Raw genomic sequence first — 20,920 nt, forward strand, 5'->3', positions numbered from 1 at the left:
CAGATTTATAAGAATACACATCATTCCCCATTTGATAAATGGCCAAAGGATATGAAGAGTCAGTTTTCAGATGAAGTAATAAAAGCTAACTATGGTCATATGGAAAAAAAAGCTCTAAATCACTATTGGAGAAATGCAAATTAAAACAAATTAAAACACACCTATCAGATTGGCTAATATGACAGAAAAGGAAAATGACAAATGTTGGAAGGAATGTGAGAAAATTGAGACACTAATGCACTGTTGGTCGAGTTGTGAACTAATTCGACCACTCTGGAGAGTGATTTGGAACTATGACCAAAGGGCTATAAAACTGCACATACCCTTTGACCCAGCAGTACCACCGCTAGGTCTGTATTCCAAAGAGATAAAAAACTAAAAAGGGAAAGGACTTATTTGTACAAAAATATTTAGAGCAGCTCTTTTTGTGGTGGCAAAGAATTGGAAATTGATGGGATGCTTATCAATTGGGGAATGGCCGAACAAGTTCTTGTATATGATTGTGATGGAATACCATTATGCTATAAGAAATGATAAGCAGGATGCTCTCAGAAAAATCAGGAAAGACTTACATGAACTGATACAAAGCAAAGTGAGCAGAACCAGAACAGTGAACACAGTAACAGCAAAATTGTATGATCAACTGTGAATGACTTATTCTCAGCAATACAATGATCTAAGACAATTCCAAAGGACTTATGATGGCAAATGCTATCCACCTCCACAGAAAGAACTGATGGAGTCTGAATGCAGGTTGAATCATGCTTCTTAAAACTTTATTTTTTAAATGTTCTATTTTTGGTCTATGTTTTCTTTCACAACACAACTAATACAGATATATGTTTTACATGACTGCACACATATCACCTATATTAAACTGCTTGCCTTCTCAATGAGGGAATAGGGGAAGGAGAGAGGGAGAGCATTTGAAACTAAAAATATGAAAAAAGAATGCTAAAGTTGTTTTTACATGTAATTGGGAGAAAAAAGAAAATGTTAAAAAAATTCTATGAGAGGTCCTTCCTAGCACAATAGTCTTTCAAGTTTTATCCCAATTATATCATTAATTTGGGTATCACAAATCTTTTGGCAGTATTAATTTATGAAAAGCTGAGTTTCTTATTAGTAAAATGAATGTTGTAGAAAGCCAAAGCACCTTTAAATGATATTTATTTTACATTTACAGTGACAGCTTTTGTTCCCATATAGGCTACTAAAACATATCTTTTTGGAACTACTGTTTTGGGACTCTCTCCCCTGTCATTTGCTGTTTTTTTTTACTTATGAAACATAAAAGCAAGTCTTTACACTGTTAAGAACTTTATATCCAGCTGCCAATCTGGTTTTGAGGCTTCAAACTGAGGAACCAAAGTACCCATAATGCTACTTTAATAAAACAAATTTTTGAAAAGTTCAGCACTTGGTTAGCACCCTCTTAATGCCTGCCAAGGCTGTGACTCCAGAGTCACAGGAAACCACACTATCTTTCAATAAGCAGATAAATATAGTCTAGCAGAAAGCCACAACCAGCCACACAAATACCAACATTATGAAGGTAAAATACATTGGTATAAGAAAGGGAATATACATACCATACCTCTCTGGGCAGATATATATGTGAATCACAAGAGCACAACTGAAGCAACAAAAACAAACCTCTGAAAGAACTGCGCTACATTAATAAAAAAAAGACACTGTACAACATTCATCGCTTCCCCTACAACTATAAAGTGATTTTTTTTTGTACTTTTGAATGTACCCTGAGAAGAGGGATAGTGAATCTTTTCCCCATGTCCTAGAAGTCAGTACAAATCCAGGAAGTTAATGCCATTCCCTGCTATTGCATAAAAGCTCAATAAGGATTCTGAGCAATCATAAATAATAACTTGTGATTTAAGTTGATTCTCACACCAAACACGTTTGTACTCATTTCCCAAGTTACTTTAGCTAACATACACACGCCTCACATGTGCTCAGCCATGGCTATATCTATATATGTACTGGAATACATAACAATGAATGTATTACAGCAAAATGGTATTTTATGGCTTTTTCTTCAATACAGCTTTAGTGAAAATATACATCTGAACATAATTTAAGTACAAATGTACAAAATCTGTAAACTCATACAGAATGTTTTAAAATTTATAATAAAATTTTTATTACAGTTCATAGATACAATAAAATATTCAGAATTTGCATTCGGATTTTTGGCTGCTATACAGTGGTTTAAAGTCTCGTTGGCTCCTCTTCATCATCACTGTAACCAGATTTAAAACAGACCTGCAAAAAAAAGCAGACCAGCTGTTTTAATTAATGTTTCAATGCCAACTAATTTGAACTTAAATTCTATGGCATATTGAGCAATTTTCCAATTTGGCTTCAGGTTGAGACAATTTTCATCTTAACAATTTTAAGATGAAAAAACTGAATCCTTTTCTCCTAGTCTATTTGAACTAGACCATTATTCTCTTCACAATGAGCATGTATATAAAACAAGCTGTTCACAACAGGAAAGGCTCAGCTTCATTACATGTTTTTAATTCCGTTTACTTTTATAGGTTAGTCACACTTACACATTTGATCAGTTAAAATCAATATACAATGATCACATTTTAGCATGGAATTTTTTTAACAATAGTAACATTTTTTAAACATTCAGTTCCTTATGTATGAGATATGGAAATACTACACTTATTAAAGCAGTCTATTTTAAACTTTGAAAAACATTTCACCTTAGGAGCACACCAGATCAAACAGTGGATTATAAATAATAATTTCTCCTGGTAAATAGGATTTGGTACCCAAGCAAAATAAAGTTCACAAAAAATTCCTACGACCAAGGACTGTGATTTTATCCTTATATTGATTACAGTATTAATAATGACCTTTAGTTTCTACAATAAAGTTTGTGAGTCAAATTTAGATATAACAGATTATAAAAATAGCTTATCAGTTCTACACCACTATCCACAATATATAATTAGGACCAAGAAAAGGCCTCCAACATATTGGATGGATTTTCAGGCTTAGAGAAGGGCATGCTTAAAAATCACATTGTGGATAAACAGTTTACACTGATGAAATGATGAATTCAAAGTTATTAAAACAAAATATTTTACAAATAGAAAAATCTTCACTTGGGAATTATGATTTCTAAATTCAATACAACAGAAATTCTGTCTTACACATGACAATTTCTTGTTTTCAAAAAAATTTTTCTTGTAGAAGTGACTTATGAGGTCCAATAATATAGCCCTTCAGCAAGTTTATTGTTTTTTCTGGGGGGGGGCAGGGCAATTGGGGTTAAGTGACTTGCCCAAAGTCACACAGCTAGTACATGTGTCAAGTGTCTGAGGCCGCATTTCAACTCAGGTCCTCCTGACTCCAGGGCCGGTGCTCTACTCACTGCACCACCCAGCTGCCCCAAGCAGTAACTCTTAACTATTATGCAATGCTTAATTGTAATACGGTATTACTCTACAGTCTTTATGCAAATTGTAACTGAAAACTTCAACTGGGCATTGTACTATTTATTAAAATGATGTTTGAACTTTGATTTTATTATAAAGGGTACATTTTTTAAAAGTTCAAAGAAAAATAATTATTTATAAATCCTTAATAAGATACATTTTTGGTTTTAACACTTAAAGAAAACTATCCCAGGAAGATTTTTACCCCTCTTCTGAAGAGTCTATGGAAGAAGCCTCTCTTTGGTCTTGGAGTATGCTTGTTAACATCTAGATCTGATGATGTTGGTTTGTCATTTTCACATGCGTTGATGTCTTTGAAACATTCTGTTTCAATCATCTGCATCCAAAAGAGAGGTGATAGGAAAAAATAATCATGATAAACTATGAAGCCAAAATTAATTTTGTAGACATAAATCCCCGAGCCGATGACTAAGATTTTGGCCCTCTGAACTACATACTGGCTCCACTCCTGTGAGGCTCTTTGTCACTTTCCACCTGGACCACTGCAATTGCTTTTTAAGTGGTCTCTCTGTCCCAATCCATCCTTTGTCTCACTACTTGATTAATTTTTATTAGGTGAAGACGTAATCAGGTCACTCCTTCAATCCTCACCCTTAAACAATCCCTTAATGCATAATGAATAACGTTCAAACTTAGTTTAGCATTTAAGGTCCACTACCACCTGCCCTGATCAAACCTTTCCAGCTATTATCTATTAATACTCAACCAAAGGGCCTGTAACCTATGCTTCTGTTATCCAAAATTATCAAGTAAATCTGAATCTATGTGCTGATTAATCTAGTTAATCTTCAAATGCCTTAAGAAATGAGTTGAGAAATAAGCTAAGGCTTACTGTTCTCAAGCCCTGCCCTCTATCCACATAGAACCTAGTGGAATTTGTATTTTAGCATTATATTTTTATATAGTTTATATTTTACCATTAATTTAAAATAAAGTCCAGAACACTCCCACTCTCTACACTCAAATGAGAGTGCTTCAGGCCCCTGTCTGTAGTGGTTGTCTCTATTCAGTAATTCCCACGATATTTTCTGGCTATGCTTCCCTCCTCCTTGCCTTCTGGTCCCGTCCTTATTCTCTTAGACTGAAGTGTCAAATGTGCTGGCAACTTTCAAGTACAGCTAAACCAGATTAAAGTGCAATTGGAAAATCAAAATAAATACAAATAAAGTAAGAGACAGCATTGTACTTTAAAACTAACTCACTCAATAAGCTGCCTCGAGTGCTCCTTATGTGTGGATCAGTGGTCCTGGTTTCTATTTGAGTTTGACACGACTACTCTTAGGGACAAGCTTGCTCTACCTTCTTTAATTATAATTAATTAATGAGAAACACCATAATGATGTGTTAATGAAAGAAGACTATGGCAACTCTTAAGGGTCCTCTCACCACTTGTTACTAGACCACACATGTTCTTCTAACATGGACCCTTTCAGAAACAAATCATTATGTCTTTCTAGATCTTTTTTTTTTTTGACCAAACCTATAATTTCATTGGTATTAAATAATTCTGGTGAGGAACCACTTTCTACCAACATAGATTTTCAACTGCTTTGCAGTTCATTCACAGTCCTAGAGAGAAGCTGGGGCACCAAGAGGTTACATGACCTGCCTCAGACTTCTTAAGTGTATTTTAACAATAGTACATGTCAGAAGCAAGATTTAAACCCAAGTTTTCTGTACTCTGAAGCAGGTTCTCTATTCACTGTGCCAGGCATACTTCCTCTATGTATGAATATACCTACTGAAAAAAAAAAGTGTCCCTAAAAGTCTTAGTAAAATTTAAAGCTATTAAAGCTCAGAACTTGTTCTCCTTCAAAAAAAGTTGCTGATCCTTGCTTTGGTCAAAACAGATTTCTCACTGTCCCTTATATACATTCTACAATTTCAAACTTTGGGGTCTTTGTTCATACTAGTCTCTCTTTCTTCATCTTGACAGCCAGTGAACTCTTACCCCATCCTTAAAGATCACAAACAAATGCTACCTCTCCTTGATTCTCCCAAATGGAAGTGATCTTCACTAACAGGGACCTAACAGTACCTCTCTTGTGGATTTATATTCCATACTATTTTGTATTAGTTACTGGTATGTATGTAAGCATTCCCCTCTAACTGAATGAAAGCTCTGTAAGAATCACATAATCACAGACTTCATCAAAGAAATGACAAGTCATCTAGTTTATCCTCATTTTATACATAAGGAAAATAAGGTCAGAGAGCCTGACTGACTTATCCAAAGTCACCCAGCTACTAAGTATCAGAGCCAGATGTAACCCCTGCTGCCTCCCAAAGCACAGCTGCTATCTTATTTAATGATTATATTTCCTTTCTAGCACTTGGCACAGTTCTTTGCATGTAGTATATCCTTAATAAATATCTGCTGAATTGAAGTACCTCCTGAGTCCTTCAAATTTCTTTCTCTGTCATTTCCTATGGTTTCACAATGAACATTTCCTTAACTGTATAAATAAAATTAAAATGTATATACCAATACAGATAAGGTTGGTGTAAAATCTCTCTGGAATCACTTGAAAAACATTAATAAAATGTTATACTGCCTCCTTACAAATACACTAAATTATTTACCTAGATACAAATCTCTCTCTCTCTCACACACACACACACACACCCCAATAATGGTGCACTTTCAAACAGAGAATACACATACCTACAAAGAAGACTATAATATAACAGGGATTCCTAGTTTCACTGTAGAAATAAGCCTTAAGAGAGGCTACAGGTTCTGCGGGCAATTCTCCAGCATCCTGAGCTAAGCAAACAGATGGCCACCATCTGCTCCACTTTATACAAACTAGAGTAAATGAAGCCTTCATGTTTCTAGTCAATTGCTAACTGCGGCACTCTTATGGTTATTGATTTGTATACCTCCTGCCCTACCCCTCATGTGATATTAGTTGGGTATGAGAAATTTGAAGATAAATTGACATTTTTCCTTCATTTATAGCTATTAAAGTGACCTAATTTAAGGGTACAGTACCTCATTTTGCCAGGGGATGGAGACACAACCTGTAACAAATTTGGAATAGAAATCATCATCTGTAGTATCCAGGTTCACTCCTTTTACTGTCGAGAACTGCTCAATATCCAAAACATCCTTACAATACACTGCACGTGGCTATGAACAGAAAGAGAAGAAAGTCATTAATAATGGCATAATTGCTTGCTTACCTTGAACTAATATATTTTGAACATAAAATACATATGTATTTTTAAACAATTCACTTTAAAGCTGGAGCAAAATTTCACACAATTTACCTAATGCTCCTCTATAGTGAGCAAAGTGGTACAAAGAAATCAATTCTCTAGTTCAAAATGCTGGTTTTTCTGTTCGTGTCCTTTGATACAGCAATACCACTACTAGGTCTATATCCCAAAGAGATTATAACAAATGGAAAAGGTCCTGGATGCACAAAAATATTTATAGCAGCTCTTTTTGTGGTGGCAAAGAATTGGAATTTGAGGGGATGCCTATCAATTGGGGAATGGCTGAACAAGTTGTGGTATATGAATGTAATGGAATACTATTATGCTATAAGAAATGATGAGCAGGCAGATTTCAGAAAAATCTGAACTTACGTGAACTGATGCTGAGTGAAGTGAGCAGAAAAAGAATAGTGTACACAGTAAAAGCAACATTGTATGATGATCAACTTTGATTTAGTTCCTCTCAGCAATACAATGATCTAAGACAATTCCAAAAGACTTGTGATGGAAAATGCTATCTACATCTGGAGAAAGAACTATGGAATCTGAATGCAGAGTGAAGCATATGATTCTTTTTTTTCTTTCTTGTAGTTTCCCCCTTTTGTTCTGTTTCTTCCTTCATAACATGACTAATGTGGAAATATGTTTAATATGATTGTACATGTATAGCCCGTATACCAGACTGCTTGCTTATGGAGGGGGAAGGGAGGGAGAAAAAAATTGGAACTCAAAATATTATTTTTAAAAAATTTTTATTTAAAATTTTTTTTCAAAATCTTATAAAAGAGAATGGTGAAAACTATCTTTACATGTAATTGGAAAAAAATAAAATACTATTAAGTGGGGAAAAAAAGAAATGCTAGTTTTTTCTCATTTCTAGTCTGAGACTTTGGATGTTATCTCCCACCCACTTGCCATCACATATAAACCTCTTGTGGGGCATGGCCTCAGACACTGGCCATCAGACTCTTGACCTTTTTTTTTTTTTGCTATAGATGGAGGAGAGGCAGGTAGGGTGTAGAATCACTAAATAAAAGACTTCGGAAGTCCACCGGTAGTATTAATTAATTCCCTCTACAATATCCCTATCTGATAATCATTTAGCTCTGCTCTTAAGGAACTCACCACCTGCCCACTGCATTAGTTGGCAGAAGGTGTGATGTCCAATGTTGAGGAGAAGGGATCTCCCTCATGCTCACTTCTGCTTCCTTTCTTGATATGCTATGTCTTACCCTTTATCCAAACTGTGACAAGTGCTCTCAAGTTGTGTCTAACGCAGGGCAAACACAGTCTCCACTTTGACTGTCCTTGAACTAGCAGAGAACTCAGTGGCCACACCAACATGTTCTCCTCTGGCAGAAGCACCACCTATGGAGTAAGAGCAGTCTGCAGAACACACCTTGAGGGTCATGGTACTAATGTTTAAGAAAGCTAACTTGGGTGTTGTTAAGAAACCAGGGTTTATCTTCCTTCAGTATATATCAATACTAGTAAGTAAGGCCGTCTGGGTTAAAACTGAAGGCCCCTCTGTGGTAGTTTCTACCCATCAAACAGAGGAGTTTTAGAATCATCCTCAGTAGCAAGCTGAGCCCTCTGATCTTCAGTAGGGAACTGCTGAGTAGGCCCTGGCAGTACCTCTTCTTCAGACCAATCTGCAACCTCAAATTGAGGAGGAGGAAATTCTGGAGCTGGAAGGGTGAGACAGTCCTCCCTGAAACTCCTCCTCCTGTCCATGCCTTTTCAGCCACCATTCCTGTTTCAATATGCTCTGAATCTCTGTAGAAGTAAAGATGGCAAAACCTCCCATGTGTGCTCATGGGGGAAAAAACCATGCATATGTAGGACTTCATGGGCCTGCACTGACCACATCAGGTGGACACTGAATGAACTCCATTATATCGAGTGTAGAACAGTCATGGCCACAAAACGAAGCGAAGACTTTGTGTTGTATGCTGCAATGCCTGGGAGGCTAACATAAGATGTTGCCATCAAAGGCTGGCTATCAGCAGCCATTGAGAGGTGAGGCTTCTGAAAGGTGCCTGGATCCGATTAGTGCAGGCCCCAGGTGTTAAATGTTGAACGACAGGTGTATTATCGATAGCAAATTTCAAAATAGCAAGCTGGCCACTATTCCTGGATGAGATGACACTAACATGACCTGGATTTTCAGTGGCAAACAACGGGATGAACAGAAGTGTTTCCCCTTGGTACTGGGCCTTATCTGCCCTGTGGCTTCAGCCAGAGGCCCCCTGAGACTTTCCATCTGTCCCACTGATAAATCCTAGGCACCACTGGGACTTTCCAAGTTCTCTTCAGATTTATGGCATGGATATATATCATCACTCTTTCTTTTGTAGGTATAGTATTCCATTTGGAATATATTAATATATTAACTAATATATTCCACTAGCCACTAACATGGCTCCCTATAACAAGGAATTTAAGGACAAGTCATCTAGGGCTCTGAACACTGTGAAAGCTTCTCTTTAAAGTTTCGAAGGAAACTGAGTACAATGCTGTGTCAAGAAACCTAAGCTTTTTATGAAGATGAATGACTGTTTAAATATTATGTTTATATAGCTATAAACATACATGAACACTCCTTTCCATATTCAAATATATTGCTGCCATGTGTTTTTTTAGGCAGTCTAATCATCATCAGCATGATGCTCATATGCTATCTACTTTTAAAATTTCATTGCTGTCCTTTGATTTTTACACCACAGTCCTTTCCCACGGTATTCCCCACACACTCACTGAAACTTCCCTTGTAACAAAGTAAAACAGCGCAGCAAAGCAGAACTAAAGTGACAAGGCACGAGGCCAATGCCACGTTCTGCCCCTCCACTGGAAGGGACCAAAGCGGGATGTTAAATAAATCTGGACTTGGCCTTGTTTGTGTGGTTTTAAACTATTATAGTGGTTGTACATATTACTTTTTGTTTTTATTTATCTGAATCAACTTATATCTTTCCACATTTCTATAAATTCCTCATATTCATCATTTCTTATAGCACGATAATATGTTATTATATTACTAGAACACAATTTGTTTAGTCATTCTCCAAGTGTGGGCACCTGTTTTCCTTCTTTTTTTTTTTTGGATCCTTTTTTTTCCTTTCATAAAGAGTGCCTTTCACTTTTCCCACTTCCAGCTACATGCTAAACACCCCCTTGCTCACCCAGTGCCACTCCCATGGGGGGTGGAAGAGGTCTACTCTACTCTGATCCTTGGGCCCATTTCCCAGTGGTCATAGGCAAGGCAGATATGGCATCTATATAATTTCAAGAGCAGGGAATCTATCATCACTACTATGAATACCTAGGTATTACCATCATTCATCCAATAATCTCATTCTCTCCTCTCCTGCACCTTTTTACAGTGTCTAAAATGAGCTCCAACCTCCTACCCCACCTCTGTGGTCCTTCCAGGGCCCAGCTCAGATTCTAATGACTCCAGGGAGCATTCCCAGTCTCTGCCACATGAAAGTGATCTTTCTCTTCAAATTTCCCCCAAAACTTTATCTAGACCTCTCTTCTGCACTTATTTCACTCTCCTTTATGACAATTATTTGTGTACATTTCCTTGTCATACTGGACTAAAAGTGCACGAGAGCAGCTTTTGTGTTGTATCTATTATTATATCCCCAGCAACTGGTAGAGTGCCTTTCATGTACAGGGAAAGGAAGGGAAGGAAACAAGCATTAACAAAGTTCCTACTATGTGTGCCAGGTGCTGTGCACACAACAACCCTGTGAAGTAGGTGCTATTATTAGTGAAGGAAACTGAGGTGAACAGAGGTCAAGTCACTTGCCCAGGTCACAAAACTACTGTCAGAGCCTCGATTTGAACTCAGGTCTTCCTGAGTCCAGGCCCAGTGCTCTATCCACTGCATCAATCTATGTTTGTTGAACTGAATGAAACTGGAAGGCTCTTAAGAGATCTAACCTAATGCTCTCATTTTATAAGTGAAGAAACTGAGGCTCAAAGTGGGGGAAAAGACATTGCATTACTTTGTCTATGTTTCTGGGATTGGGTGGCATGAAAAATGAACCCAGGAATCAGAATCAAGAAATATCCAGAGCCACTGAAACAGATGTCCTCCATGGCAGAAATAGATCTCTTACACCCACAAAATAGCGTATGAATTCAGATACAAATTCAACAAATATTTGGATTTTTTGGCTGTATATTGTATTTTAAAAAAGGAAACTGTTAATAACAAAGTGACGTTCTGAAAGAAAATTCCACTGATGCTCATGATCTATAAGAGAAAGCTGTGATTCTTTCAGCCTAAGTAAAGTACACTTTGGATGCAAAGATAAAAGTGAAGTTGTCCCTGCCTTAAGGCTCACATGATACTTACAAGACAAATATAACAAGCGAGGGAGGAGGGATTGGTACAATTCAAAGATGTGTCTGTATGTCCAGCCTCAAACTCTGTGCATCTGAAATTCAACGTCTCCTAAAGAGGCCTTGGCATGTTTGTCTAAACAACATCTCTTGTTCTTAACTTCATGATTTCTGTTGAGGGCACCGTGATCCTTCCACAAAAACAGAGTTTGAGAGCTCAAAAAGACCTTGACCTCATCCAAAGTTGGATCCAAACCCCATGACAACACCCCCACTGGCAGCCCCTGCCCAGCCCTCTGAACCCAGCACACTTGAGGCTGCCCATTTCACCTCTGGGCAGCTCCAACTATGGGGAATTTTCCCTGATCTCTGCCTTAAACTGGCCTCTTTGCAACTTCCCTCCATTATTCCTGGTTTTGTACAGGGGGCAGAAGAGAACAAGCTAAACCCTTCCTCCATAACCCTTGCCCCCAAAATACATGAACACACCTACCAAGGTTCCCCAAGACTCCTCTTCTCAAGGTTAAATACATTCCCATTGCCAAGTCAAGCCTTGTTGATTCTCTCTATACAACAACTCTTGCCTCTGGCTCCCATCAACAGGTCCCATGGTCACAACCCCAGTCCTGGTGCTCATTACCTCCCCCTAGACCACTACAGGGGCCTCCTACCAGATCTCTGGTCCCCAGGCTCTTCCCCCCTCTAAGCAATTCTCCTCACAGCTGCCAGCTGACAGTCTTAAAACAAGGTCTGCCCGTGTCCCTGCCTGACACAGGAAGCTGCCTCTAACCTCTACGATAAAACATAAACTCTTCTGTTTGGAATTTGAAGCGGCTCTCAGTCTGGCTCCAACTTCTCTTCCCAGGCTTACTGCATGATATTCTTGCATACACTTCATGTCATTCCTTCTCCCCAGGCTGTGCCTTAGGACTGGCAGCTTTCCTTGTCTGGAATAAGCTTTCTTCTCACTTCTGCCTCACAGAGTTCACAACTACCTTCCAAGCTTGGCTCAAGTGCCCCCTTCTACACAAGGCATATTCTGATCCACACTCTTCTCAGTCCAGTTTCTAGGGCTGATTTCCATATATGTTGTTTCCCCCTCTCCCTCAGTAAAAGCCCCTTGAGCCAGGGATTTTTTGTGTTTTTCAAGGGAAGATGTAGAAGTGGCAGTAGAGAGGAAGGAATAAGCTCGTTTCTTCCTACTGACTCAATGGGTGTGTGTAGGGGGAGAGGTAAGAGATGGGGTGGGTGGGTTGGGGGAAGACAAGGTACAGGAGGTATATCCTCCACAGGGAATGACAATCAGGGATGCTGGGGGAGAAAGATTTCTAGGACTGCAAAAAGATGGAAGGAGCGTGTGAGGAAGAAGGCTTATAAAGGGATCCTGAAAGACAAGATGGGGGTGGGGGATAGCTTGTGAAAATGCACTTAGGGCAACAGATGGCATCCTGAGTTTGGAGAACAATTAGTAAGAATATAATGAAGGAAAGATCTAAGGTTGGAAAGGTTAGCTGAAGTTTGGAACTTATCCTAAAGGAAATGGGGAGTCACTGGAGGCTTTTGAGCAAGGGAATGACATGGTCAGATCTATGCCTTAGCAAGAATCATTCTGGTAGCTGCATAGAGCATGGAATTGGAGTAGGGAGAGCATGGAGGCAGAGAGATCAATCAGAAGGTTATTATAATTGTCAAAACAAGAGGTGATGTAGGTCTCACTTGGGTAATAGATATATATTTGGAGAGAAAGGGGTATATGTAAAGGACAGTGTGAAGGTAGATTAAGACTTGGCAACTGATGACAGTTGATGGGTGAGGACAACAGAAGGATCAAGGTTGATTCTAAGGTTATGAACACAAATGTCTAATAAGATTGTGGCACTGCCCCTGGAGCGGGGTGGGCATAGAAATAGAGAAGTGTAGAGAGAGGACAGCTTTGTGGAGGGATATATTTTGGGCAGGAAAATGTCCAAAGGACATTTGACATATAGGCGGGAAACGTTCCACTTTTGGTAATGAAGGGCTAGAAGTCAGGAAATCAGGATTAGATTTGGGAGTCATCAACATAGAGGTGACTGATATCATCAAGAGAAAAGCTTGTGAACTTCAACCATAACAAGGTTCGATTAAGCACATATTGTGTGCCAGGTATTGTACTAAGTGCTGGGAATAGCAAGATAAAAAGGAAACAGTTTCTGTCCATAAGGAGATCTTATGCTACTGGGGGAAAACAGCACATACACAGAGAAGTAAATACAAAGTAAACAGTAATTTTTAGTGGGGTGTAGGAAGTACTTGTAAATTGGGCAGGTACACTTCCTTGTATGTGGCAGTGAGCGGTTAGAAGGGAGGGATTCTAAAGAGGTGGAAGTGAGAAAGGGAGGCAGAACACAGCAGGTACCGGGGAGGGCCTATGCAATGACTCAGGCGGAGAAGATGGAATGCTGTGCACAGGGAAAGCAAACGAGATGCGTGGCTGGAGTGCATGGCCTCTGAGGGCCGGTAACGTGGAATTAACAGGGGCTAGACTGTGAAGGGCTTTCAATGTCCTGCAGAAGAATTGGTATTTTCTCCTACAGGCAAGATGGAGTCACTGGTGCTTCTTATAAGAGGAATCACATTGTCAGATTTATCAGCCACCTAAGAAAGCATCATCTGGGTTATAAAGTAGTGCTTTTGTTTCACAAATTTGAACCCGTGGACACTAATGAAATCACTGAGTGTGAGAACAGAGACTGAGAATAGAGCCCTGGAATATAAACATACGGGGGCAGCGCCTGGATGATGACCCATGAAAGGAAAATTGAGAAGGAGTAGCAAACCAGGAAGAAACACCATCAAGAAGTGAGAACATCCATGAAGAGGGAATTGTCAATAGTGTCAAAGGCTGCAAAGAGGTCAAGAAAGATGAGGGCTGAGAGGAGGCTGCTGGATTTAGCAACTAAGAAATCATTAGTAATCTTGGAGAAAAGAGTTTCTGTTGAGAGGTGGAGATCTAAGCCAAAGGGTGAAAGGATGAGAAGTGAGGAGAAGTTGAGAAAGTGGGGGTGCCCTGCAGGAAGAAGGAATGGTGGTGGTGAAGGATTAGTGTAGCTTCTGATCCTTGGCTGCTGCTGCAGGTGTGGGGGGTAACCAGAACTGGGGGATGTTCACTGCCAGCCCCACCCTGCTTCCTGCTTTGTCAGGGGAGGAAGAGACAAGAGAGGGCATTATATGGCAAGTCTGGTGGGTGAGACCATTAATCCAGTGGGTCTAGGTCTTCCTGCTTTTATGTGTTCCTAAGAATGGAAGGGAGATTCTGCCTTACCAAGCCACAGATCAATTGCCCTGCCTTCTTTATTGTGGCAACATGAGTGCTGTCCTCTTCAACTAAATCACTTTGAAAAGTGATACATTTATTCATAAGATTGTAGATTTAGAGTTGGAAGGGAATTTAGAGATCATTTAGTCCAATCTCATTTCACAAATGGGAAAATTAAGGGCCAGAGACTCACCTGAGGTCACATAAGTAATAAAGTAGCCCAGATGGTAAGTGAACTTCAGGTCTCAGATTCTAACTTCTGTGTTCTCTCTACTCCACTTTGCCAGCCAATGACATTATCTTTCTTGACATAATTTTTGGAACTCTCTTTTGGGATTTAATGTGAAAACAAATTTTTCTCTCCAAGGAAATCACATCCTATAGTAAGTATTTAACCATTTTAGAAGCCCTCATTTTACCAAATAAAATAATGGAAAAAACTTAATCACTATAAAAGGACCAGAATTTAGGAATACCTAAAAGGACCAACCTGTGTCATTGATGCATCTGGTCTTTAGAGGTAGAACAACATGCTTTTATTTCTTTTGTTATATGAGAAGTCTTTAGAATGCTAAGGAACATTGATAACAAAGATATAGAAAAAGTCATGAAGTATGAAGTAGAAATAGCTAAGCTTTATCTCATTTAAAATGTCTAAAATTTTTTTAAATTCAATTGATGCATGTGGTCTACTACTGTTCTTTTCTACTACTGTTAAAAAGGATTAAATTCTATCACAGTAATAATGAATGTAAATGCTTCATAAATTTTCAAGTACTACATAAATGCTAGCTATTATTATTAATAGGCATAGGGATTAGTCCAGTACAGGAATCTTCCAGTTGAAGAAATCTCCCCCCCGCAATAGGTCATCATCTTCTCTGCAACCTACAGTCTTACAGAACTTCCCAGGGTCACAGAGGTAAGGATATGAACCCATGTGCTTCTGACTCAGGAGGAAAATAATGACAACGGTGAGAAAGATAAAAAGCATGATAAAGATGAAGCAAATCTATCTGAATTGAAAAAAAAATTAAAACTTTCAGAGTAAGTATATATACACACGCATATTTATTTTTGAAAATATCAATTTTGGGTATTTTTCAATGCATGCTTTTTTTCCCCTTGGAAAAGATTCCATTTTAGGGGAGCAGTCTACATAAGGGGAGAGGTCTATTTTCTATGCAGTGTTGTATTTATGTTCATGGACGAATGATGGTTCTGAGCAAGTTTTTATACTTACATCGGGGGAGAAAGGGGGTTCTAACATGTTTGCTTCCAGTCTCTTGAAGTTAATGTCCTTGAAGATAGGATGCAGTTTCACACCAGCAGCTCCCTCTCCTTTGCAGCCCAATCGTTTTCTTGGATCTTTCTCAAGTAACTGCATCAAAGATAAGTAAGGGGATCAATTTAATTCTTTAGGTTAAAATGAAAAGTATTTTGTCTTAGACAACTCCTCTAGAATAAATATAATAGACCTGAATGATCTTTACAAAAAAAGGAAAATTTCTAAGTGTATCAAACATTAATTCAGACTCTACTAATTAGGAATCTGTGATATTTCAGATAGACGCTGGTGAAACATTATCTATAAAGTGAGGGTTTGCTAATTAAGTAACAGTGCTAAAATATGTTCATACCACTGAAGAGAAAATAACTAAGTACTTCTGAGACACCATTTGTAAACAAATTATAAACAAATATGCTTGTTTATAAACCGGTTCAAACAGATCGTCTAAATGTAAAATATGTTTTAAGTTTTAAAATTTGGACTTGTGAACAACTGGAAGGCCTTCTTGCCTTTACCATGAATTAGTTATATTAGACTATATGTGAAGCTAAAATTTTAAAGAACTAGGATGCTAAAATGCAGCCTGGATTATGAGAAGGCTAGACTAAAAAAAAAAAATGTGAAAATGAAGAGAAAAAACTATCATACAAAAAGCTTCATTCTTGAAAGTGCTTTATATAACAAGGACTAAAGCCTGGATTAGAAGAATTTAGGTAAACTAAATTAGCTACTTTAATTTGCTGGTTCCTAGGCTGCAACTTGGAGAGTATGGACATAGAGAGAACGGACTTCTAGAAATGGCCAAACGGAGGCTATCTTTGAGTTTATCAGTTTGGTGACAGTTTTTGAATTTGGTTCTGGGATTTGTGTCATTCTTGTACACGTGCAGGCTGAGAAGGGTGGTGGTCAGGGTTGAGTGTATCTTCCGATCTTTCGATACTAGCAACCTCAAGGACTCTGGTAGACTCCGGTTATAGGAGGGTGGTAATCAGAACTGGTGGCATGTCTTTCTTGGCCCCAATCTGGTTTCCTTAGTGGTTAGAGGAAGTGACAGGAGGTGAAACCTCTCTCTCTAGTTAAAAGTAGCTAGTGTTTACTCATATTATTAATGTCTGAATGTATCCCCTTGAATTCCGTGTTGGCCCATGTATCTGATTAATGCAAAAAAGAAAAAAAAGATGGGGAAGCCACCTGCATCTTTGTATGACAACATCCTGGATAGAGATTTGTGACCCTTTTAGAAGGAAGGAAATATTAACCCCCTTTTAGTGTGATCTGAGGGACGAACTCAGAGCTTCTTTAGATTTCCCACTAGAGAGATGTATTAGAATTTAGAATCACACCTCTCAGGCAAATTCAAGTTTCCTATAAGGAGGCGAACATAAAAGCACATACAATAATAATAATAAGTCCTTGAAGCCAACTGGAACCTGGGCAGAACTAGCCTTGCGAGACGACCTGCCTGAGCCAACCTCCTCGATTAGCTTCGCTTTGGATGGGCCTTGGTGGATCCTGGTACTATCTACTGGGAGCTTTCTTCTTCCTAGACCTCTATTACAAAAATTGTCTCTCACTTATTACAGTGACCTGCTACTCTTCCTAATATAACTCCCTCCTCATTTCTTTTCCAGTTTGCTCTGCCTAGAAATGACCTTGAATTTTTGCCCTGATTTTGGGAAATCTTAATTTCTTCATCTCAAACTGTTTCTCTCCCATTTCAGCTTCATTTTGTTTGATGAACCTTTGATCTCATATTTGGGTCGTGCCTTTGGAGCGTCATATCTACATGTCTACTTCCAGTCTAGAAAATGGTACCTTGAACTTGGACTGGTGTATTTTGCCCCTTTAGAATGATGGTCCTTGGGGCAGCTAGGTGGTGCAGTGAGTAGAGCACTGGCCCTGGAGTCAGGAGGACCTGAGTTCAAATCCGGCTTCAGACAGTTGACACAAGTACTAGCTGTGTGACCTTGGGCAAGTGACTTAACTCCAATTGCCCTGCCTTCCCCCCTCAAACCAAAAAAAAGAAAAGAAAAGAAAAGAATAGAATGATGATCCTCAAAAAACAATTGAGTTACACAGGCAATGCCCAGACGACTTTGTGGTATAAGGACAAAGAGCAAGTAATAAATACTACTCATTTCATTTATTACTCCTGGAGTATTCTTATATGGAGACAGAGAAAAATCATAGTATTGCCAATCTCTGTTAAATGCTTCATATTTAGTTTCACATGAATTATATTGTTTCTACAGGTAGTAATCAAAATTGGTGAAAATTTATTAAGAGGGAATGGCCAAACAAATTACAGTATATGAATGTAATGGAATATTATTGCGCCATAAGAGATGAGAAATGGATAGTTTTAGAAGAAAATGGGAAGATCTCTAAGAAATCATGCAGAATGAAGCAAGCAGAACAAGGAAACAATTTATACAGATAAATAACTTTGAGAGACTTTGGAACATTGATCCATTCAATGAGAAATCATGAGCACTTAGGACTGAAGATGAAATATACTACCCACTTCTTACCAGAGAAGTGATGGACTTAGGAGTGCAAAAATTGTGTGTGTGTGTGTGTGTGTGTGTGTGTGTGTGTGTATGTTCAGTCATGACTAACGTGGGAATTTGTTTTATATATTCAGACATGACTAATGTGAGAATTTGTTTTGCTGGACTATGTATATTTGTTGAGGATTTGCTCTGTTTTTTTAAATTGTTCAATGGGGAAGAGACAGTAGTAGGTAGAGACAATAAATGCTTATAAAAATAAATTTATTTTCTTTAAAAAAATAAAGTTTGCTTAGAGGATTATACTTGTATCACTTCTTTTAATTTTAACAAATCTTTTGAAACTGAGCTAAGTAGTGTGTTATATTAGGAAGAACACTGGCAATAGTGGAATGAAAGTCTGGCTTCGTGTTCCAGCTCTGTCAATTACTACATATGTGACAGAGAAAATAACTTACTTAGCCTTAGTTTTCTTTTCTATGAAATATGGAAGACCATATAACCTCTAAGACTCCTTCCAGCTCTAACACTGTTAGGACTGTGATGAAATCAGCTTTTGCTCATTCTTTAAAATGTTATAGAAAAGAAATGGGAAAAGTAAGAAGATCTGGGTTTGAATTTTGTCTGCCTTGGGAAAGCCAAAGAATCCTAGGACACTACAGCAGGAAGGGACATTAGAAATCATTTGGTCAAAACTCTTCATTTGACACTTTTTACTGTTTGAACTTCAGTTTACTATTCTATAAAATGAGAATGATACTTATCTTTCATGCCTCACAGGGTTGTTATGAGTATTAAATAAGATAGTATATATACATATTTTAAACCATATGAATATACATGTAATTAGTATTATTATTGTTTTTAATATGTTGAGATGTGAGGGTCTATCAGGCTAAGGCATTTGGTTACTGTTTCAACAACCTGGCTAGCAGCTTCTGTGGGGGTATAAGATTCACCCATAGCCAGCACCCAGAAAGCTGCCAACAGCACAGGTTCTTTCGATCTGCTTAATTAAGGAAAGCAAGGTGAAGAGGTTGACAAGCTTACTTTTAATTCAAATATCATTCAGTTAGTTCAGGGGAAAAAAACCCAGCACCCTGAACTTCAAAACAAAATGCAGACAAATTACAGACATCAACAGACTTTGTCTGATTCAAGTCCCAACGGATAGTTACCAGAGTTCAACAAAGTTTCAACATCCGGGTTTACAAGCTGGAGGGCTCCTTAACTACAGCTGCCCGGAGTCTCCTCATCAACACTATCTCCAGAGCCCCACACCAATGGCTCTGTCCTCCCTTCTTATAGGGCTTCAGACATCATCAGACATCATCTGAATCACCAGAGCTCAGGCTCTGGTGATTGGTTCTTGAGTTGGCCCCTCCCCTTAGAACCCTGGGAGGTTCACATCCACATGGATTACTAACACCTAATGGCGTTTGGGCCTGGGGCTTAGCACCTAGTAAAGCTCACTGAGATAAATTGAGTCACTCAAAGAAAACAAAGGCCATTCTGGTTATACTTACTTAAAACTTCTACACTTTTTGAATGTCTGTACCGAGCTACAGACTTTAAAGAAAACTCAAACTCCATTAGAATTAATTACCAATATCAAAGATAGTTTTGTTTTGACACTTGGCCTTTTTGCTAAAAGGTCAATGGTATTCAAGCATATTTTCTTTAGTGCTCAATTCAGTCTCCTACACAACGAGCATTTGAATGATTGTCTATTTATATTTAAGTATTTATCCTGAAAATATATGCTAATGAAAACTTCTACGTAAAATGATAAATATTAGCTGTCTAAAACTAAAGGCCAGCATTATCGATGGTAGGCACAAGCTAGAAGCCTTTCCAATAAGACAATAAACAAAGCAATAATGTTCATTATTATTCTTACTATTCAATACTGAATTAGAAATGCTTATAGCAAGAAGACAAGAACAAGAAATGAAAGGAAAAAGTAGAGGCAGAGAGGAAACAAAACTATCACTTTCTGCAGGTGTTATGAATGGTTTACTTAAAGTAACCAAGACAGCCAACTAAAAGAAAAAAATCACAACAATTAGCAACTTCAGCAAAGTTGCAGGTTATAAAAGAAACCCACACAAATCATCTGTATCTCTGTATATCACCAATGAAATACAGCAGAAGAGATAGAGAAATTCCATTTAAAATAACTAGATAGTATAAAATGTGTGGGTGTCTATCTGCCAAGACAAACACAGGAATTTTATGAGCACAATTACAAAACAATATTTACACAAAGGCAGATCTAAATAACTGGAGAAATATTAATTGCTCATGGGTAGGCTAAGCCTTATATATAAAAATGGCAAAACTAAATTAATTTACTTATTCAGTGCCATACCAATCAAACATATAGAGCTAGAAAAAATTACATACATACACACATACATACATATATATATATATATATATATACGTGTATATATGTGTATCTATCTATATTTATTTATTTGCAATGGGAGGAACAAAAAGTAAAAAATATCAAGGGAATCAATGGAAAAAAATTGTGGAGGCGGGAGGTCTAGTAGCACCTGGTCTCAAACCATACTACAAAATCATGATTGTCAAAACAACTTGGTACTGGCTAAGAAAGAGAAATTTATCATTGGAAGGATTAGGTATTATGCATGCAATATAGAGAAGCAAATGAGCATAGCAATCTAGTGTCTGATAAACCCAAAGAACCCAGCTACTTGGGCAAGAACTCATTATTTGGCAAAAA

At 38.0% G+C, this 20,920-nt stretch overlaps 1 protein-coding gene across 2 annotated transcripts in view; it reads right to left on the reverse strand.

The window, feature by feature from the left end:
• Positions 1 to 955: 955 nt before the first annotated feature.
• Positions 956 to 20,920, reverse strand: part of GRK4 (G protein-coupled receptor kinase 4) — a 146,388-nt gene continuing 126,423 nt past the window's right edge. For both annotated transcript variants that reach the window (XM_036765505.1, XM_036765504.1), the window contains 4 exons: positions 15,611 to 15,748; positions 6,490 to 6,627; positions 3,679 to 3,810; positions 956 to 2,283 (listed from right to left, as the gene is read on the reverse strand). In XM_036765505.1, the coding sequence (XP_036621400.1) occupies positions 2,230 to 2,283; positions 3,679 to 3,810; positions 6,490 to 6,627; positions 15,611 to 15,748 (462 nt within the window). In that variant the 3' untranslated portion in view covers positions 956 to 2,229. The remainder of the gene's footprint in view (positions 2,284 to 3,678; positions 3,811 to 6,489; positions 6,628 to 15,610; positions 15,749 to 20,920) is intronic.

Source organism: Trichosurus vulpecula, chromosome 6 (genome assembly GCF_011100635.1).
Source record: "Trichosurus vulpecula isolate mTriVul1 chromosome 6, mTriVul1.pri, whole genome shotgun sequence".
Classification (NCBI taxonomy): Eukaryota; Metazoa; Chordata; class Mammalia; order Diprotodontia; family Phalangeridae; genus Trichosurus; species Trichosurus vulpecula.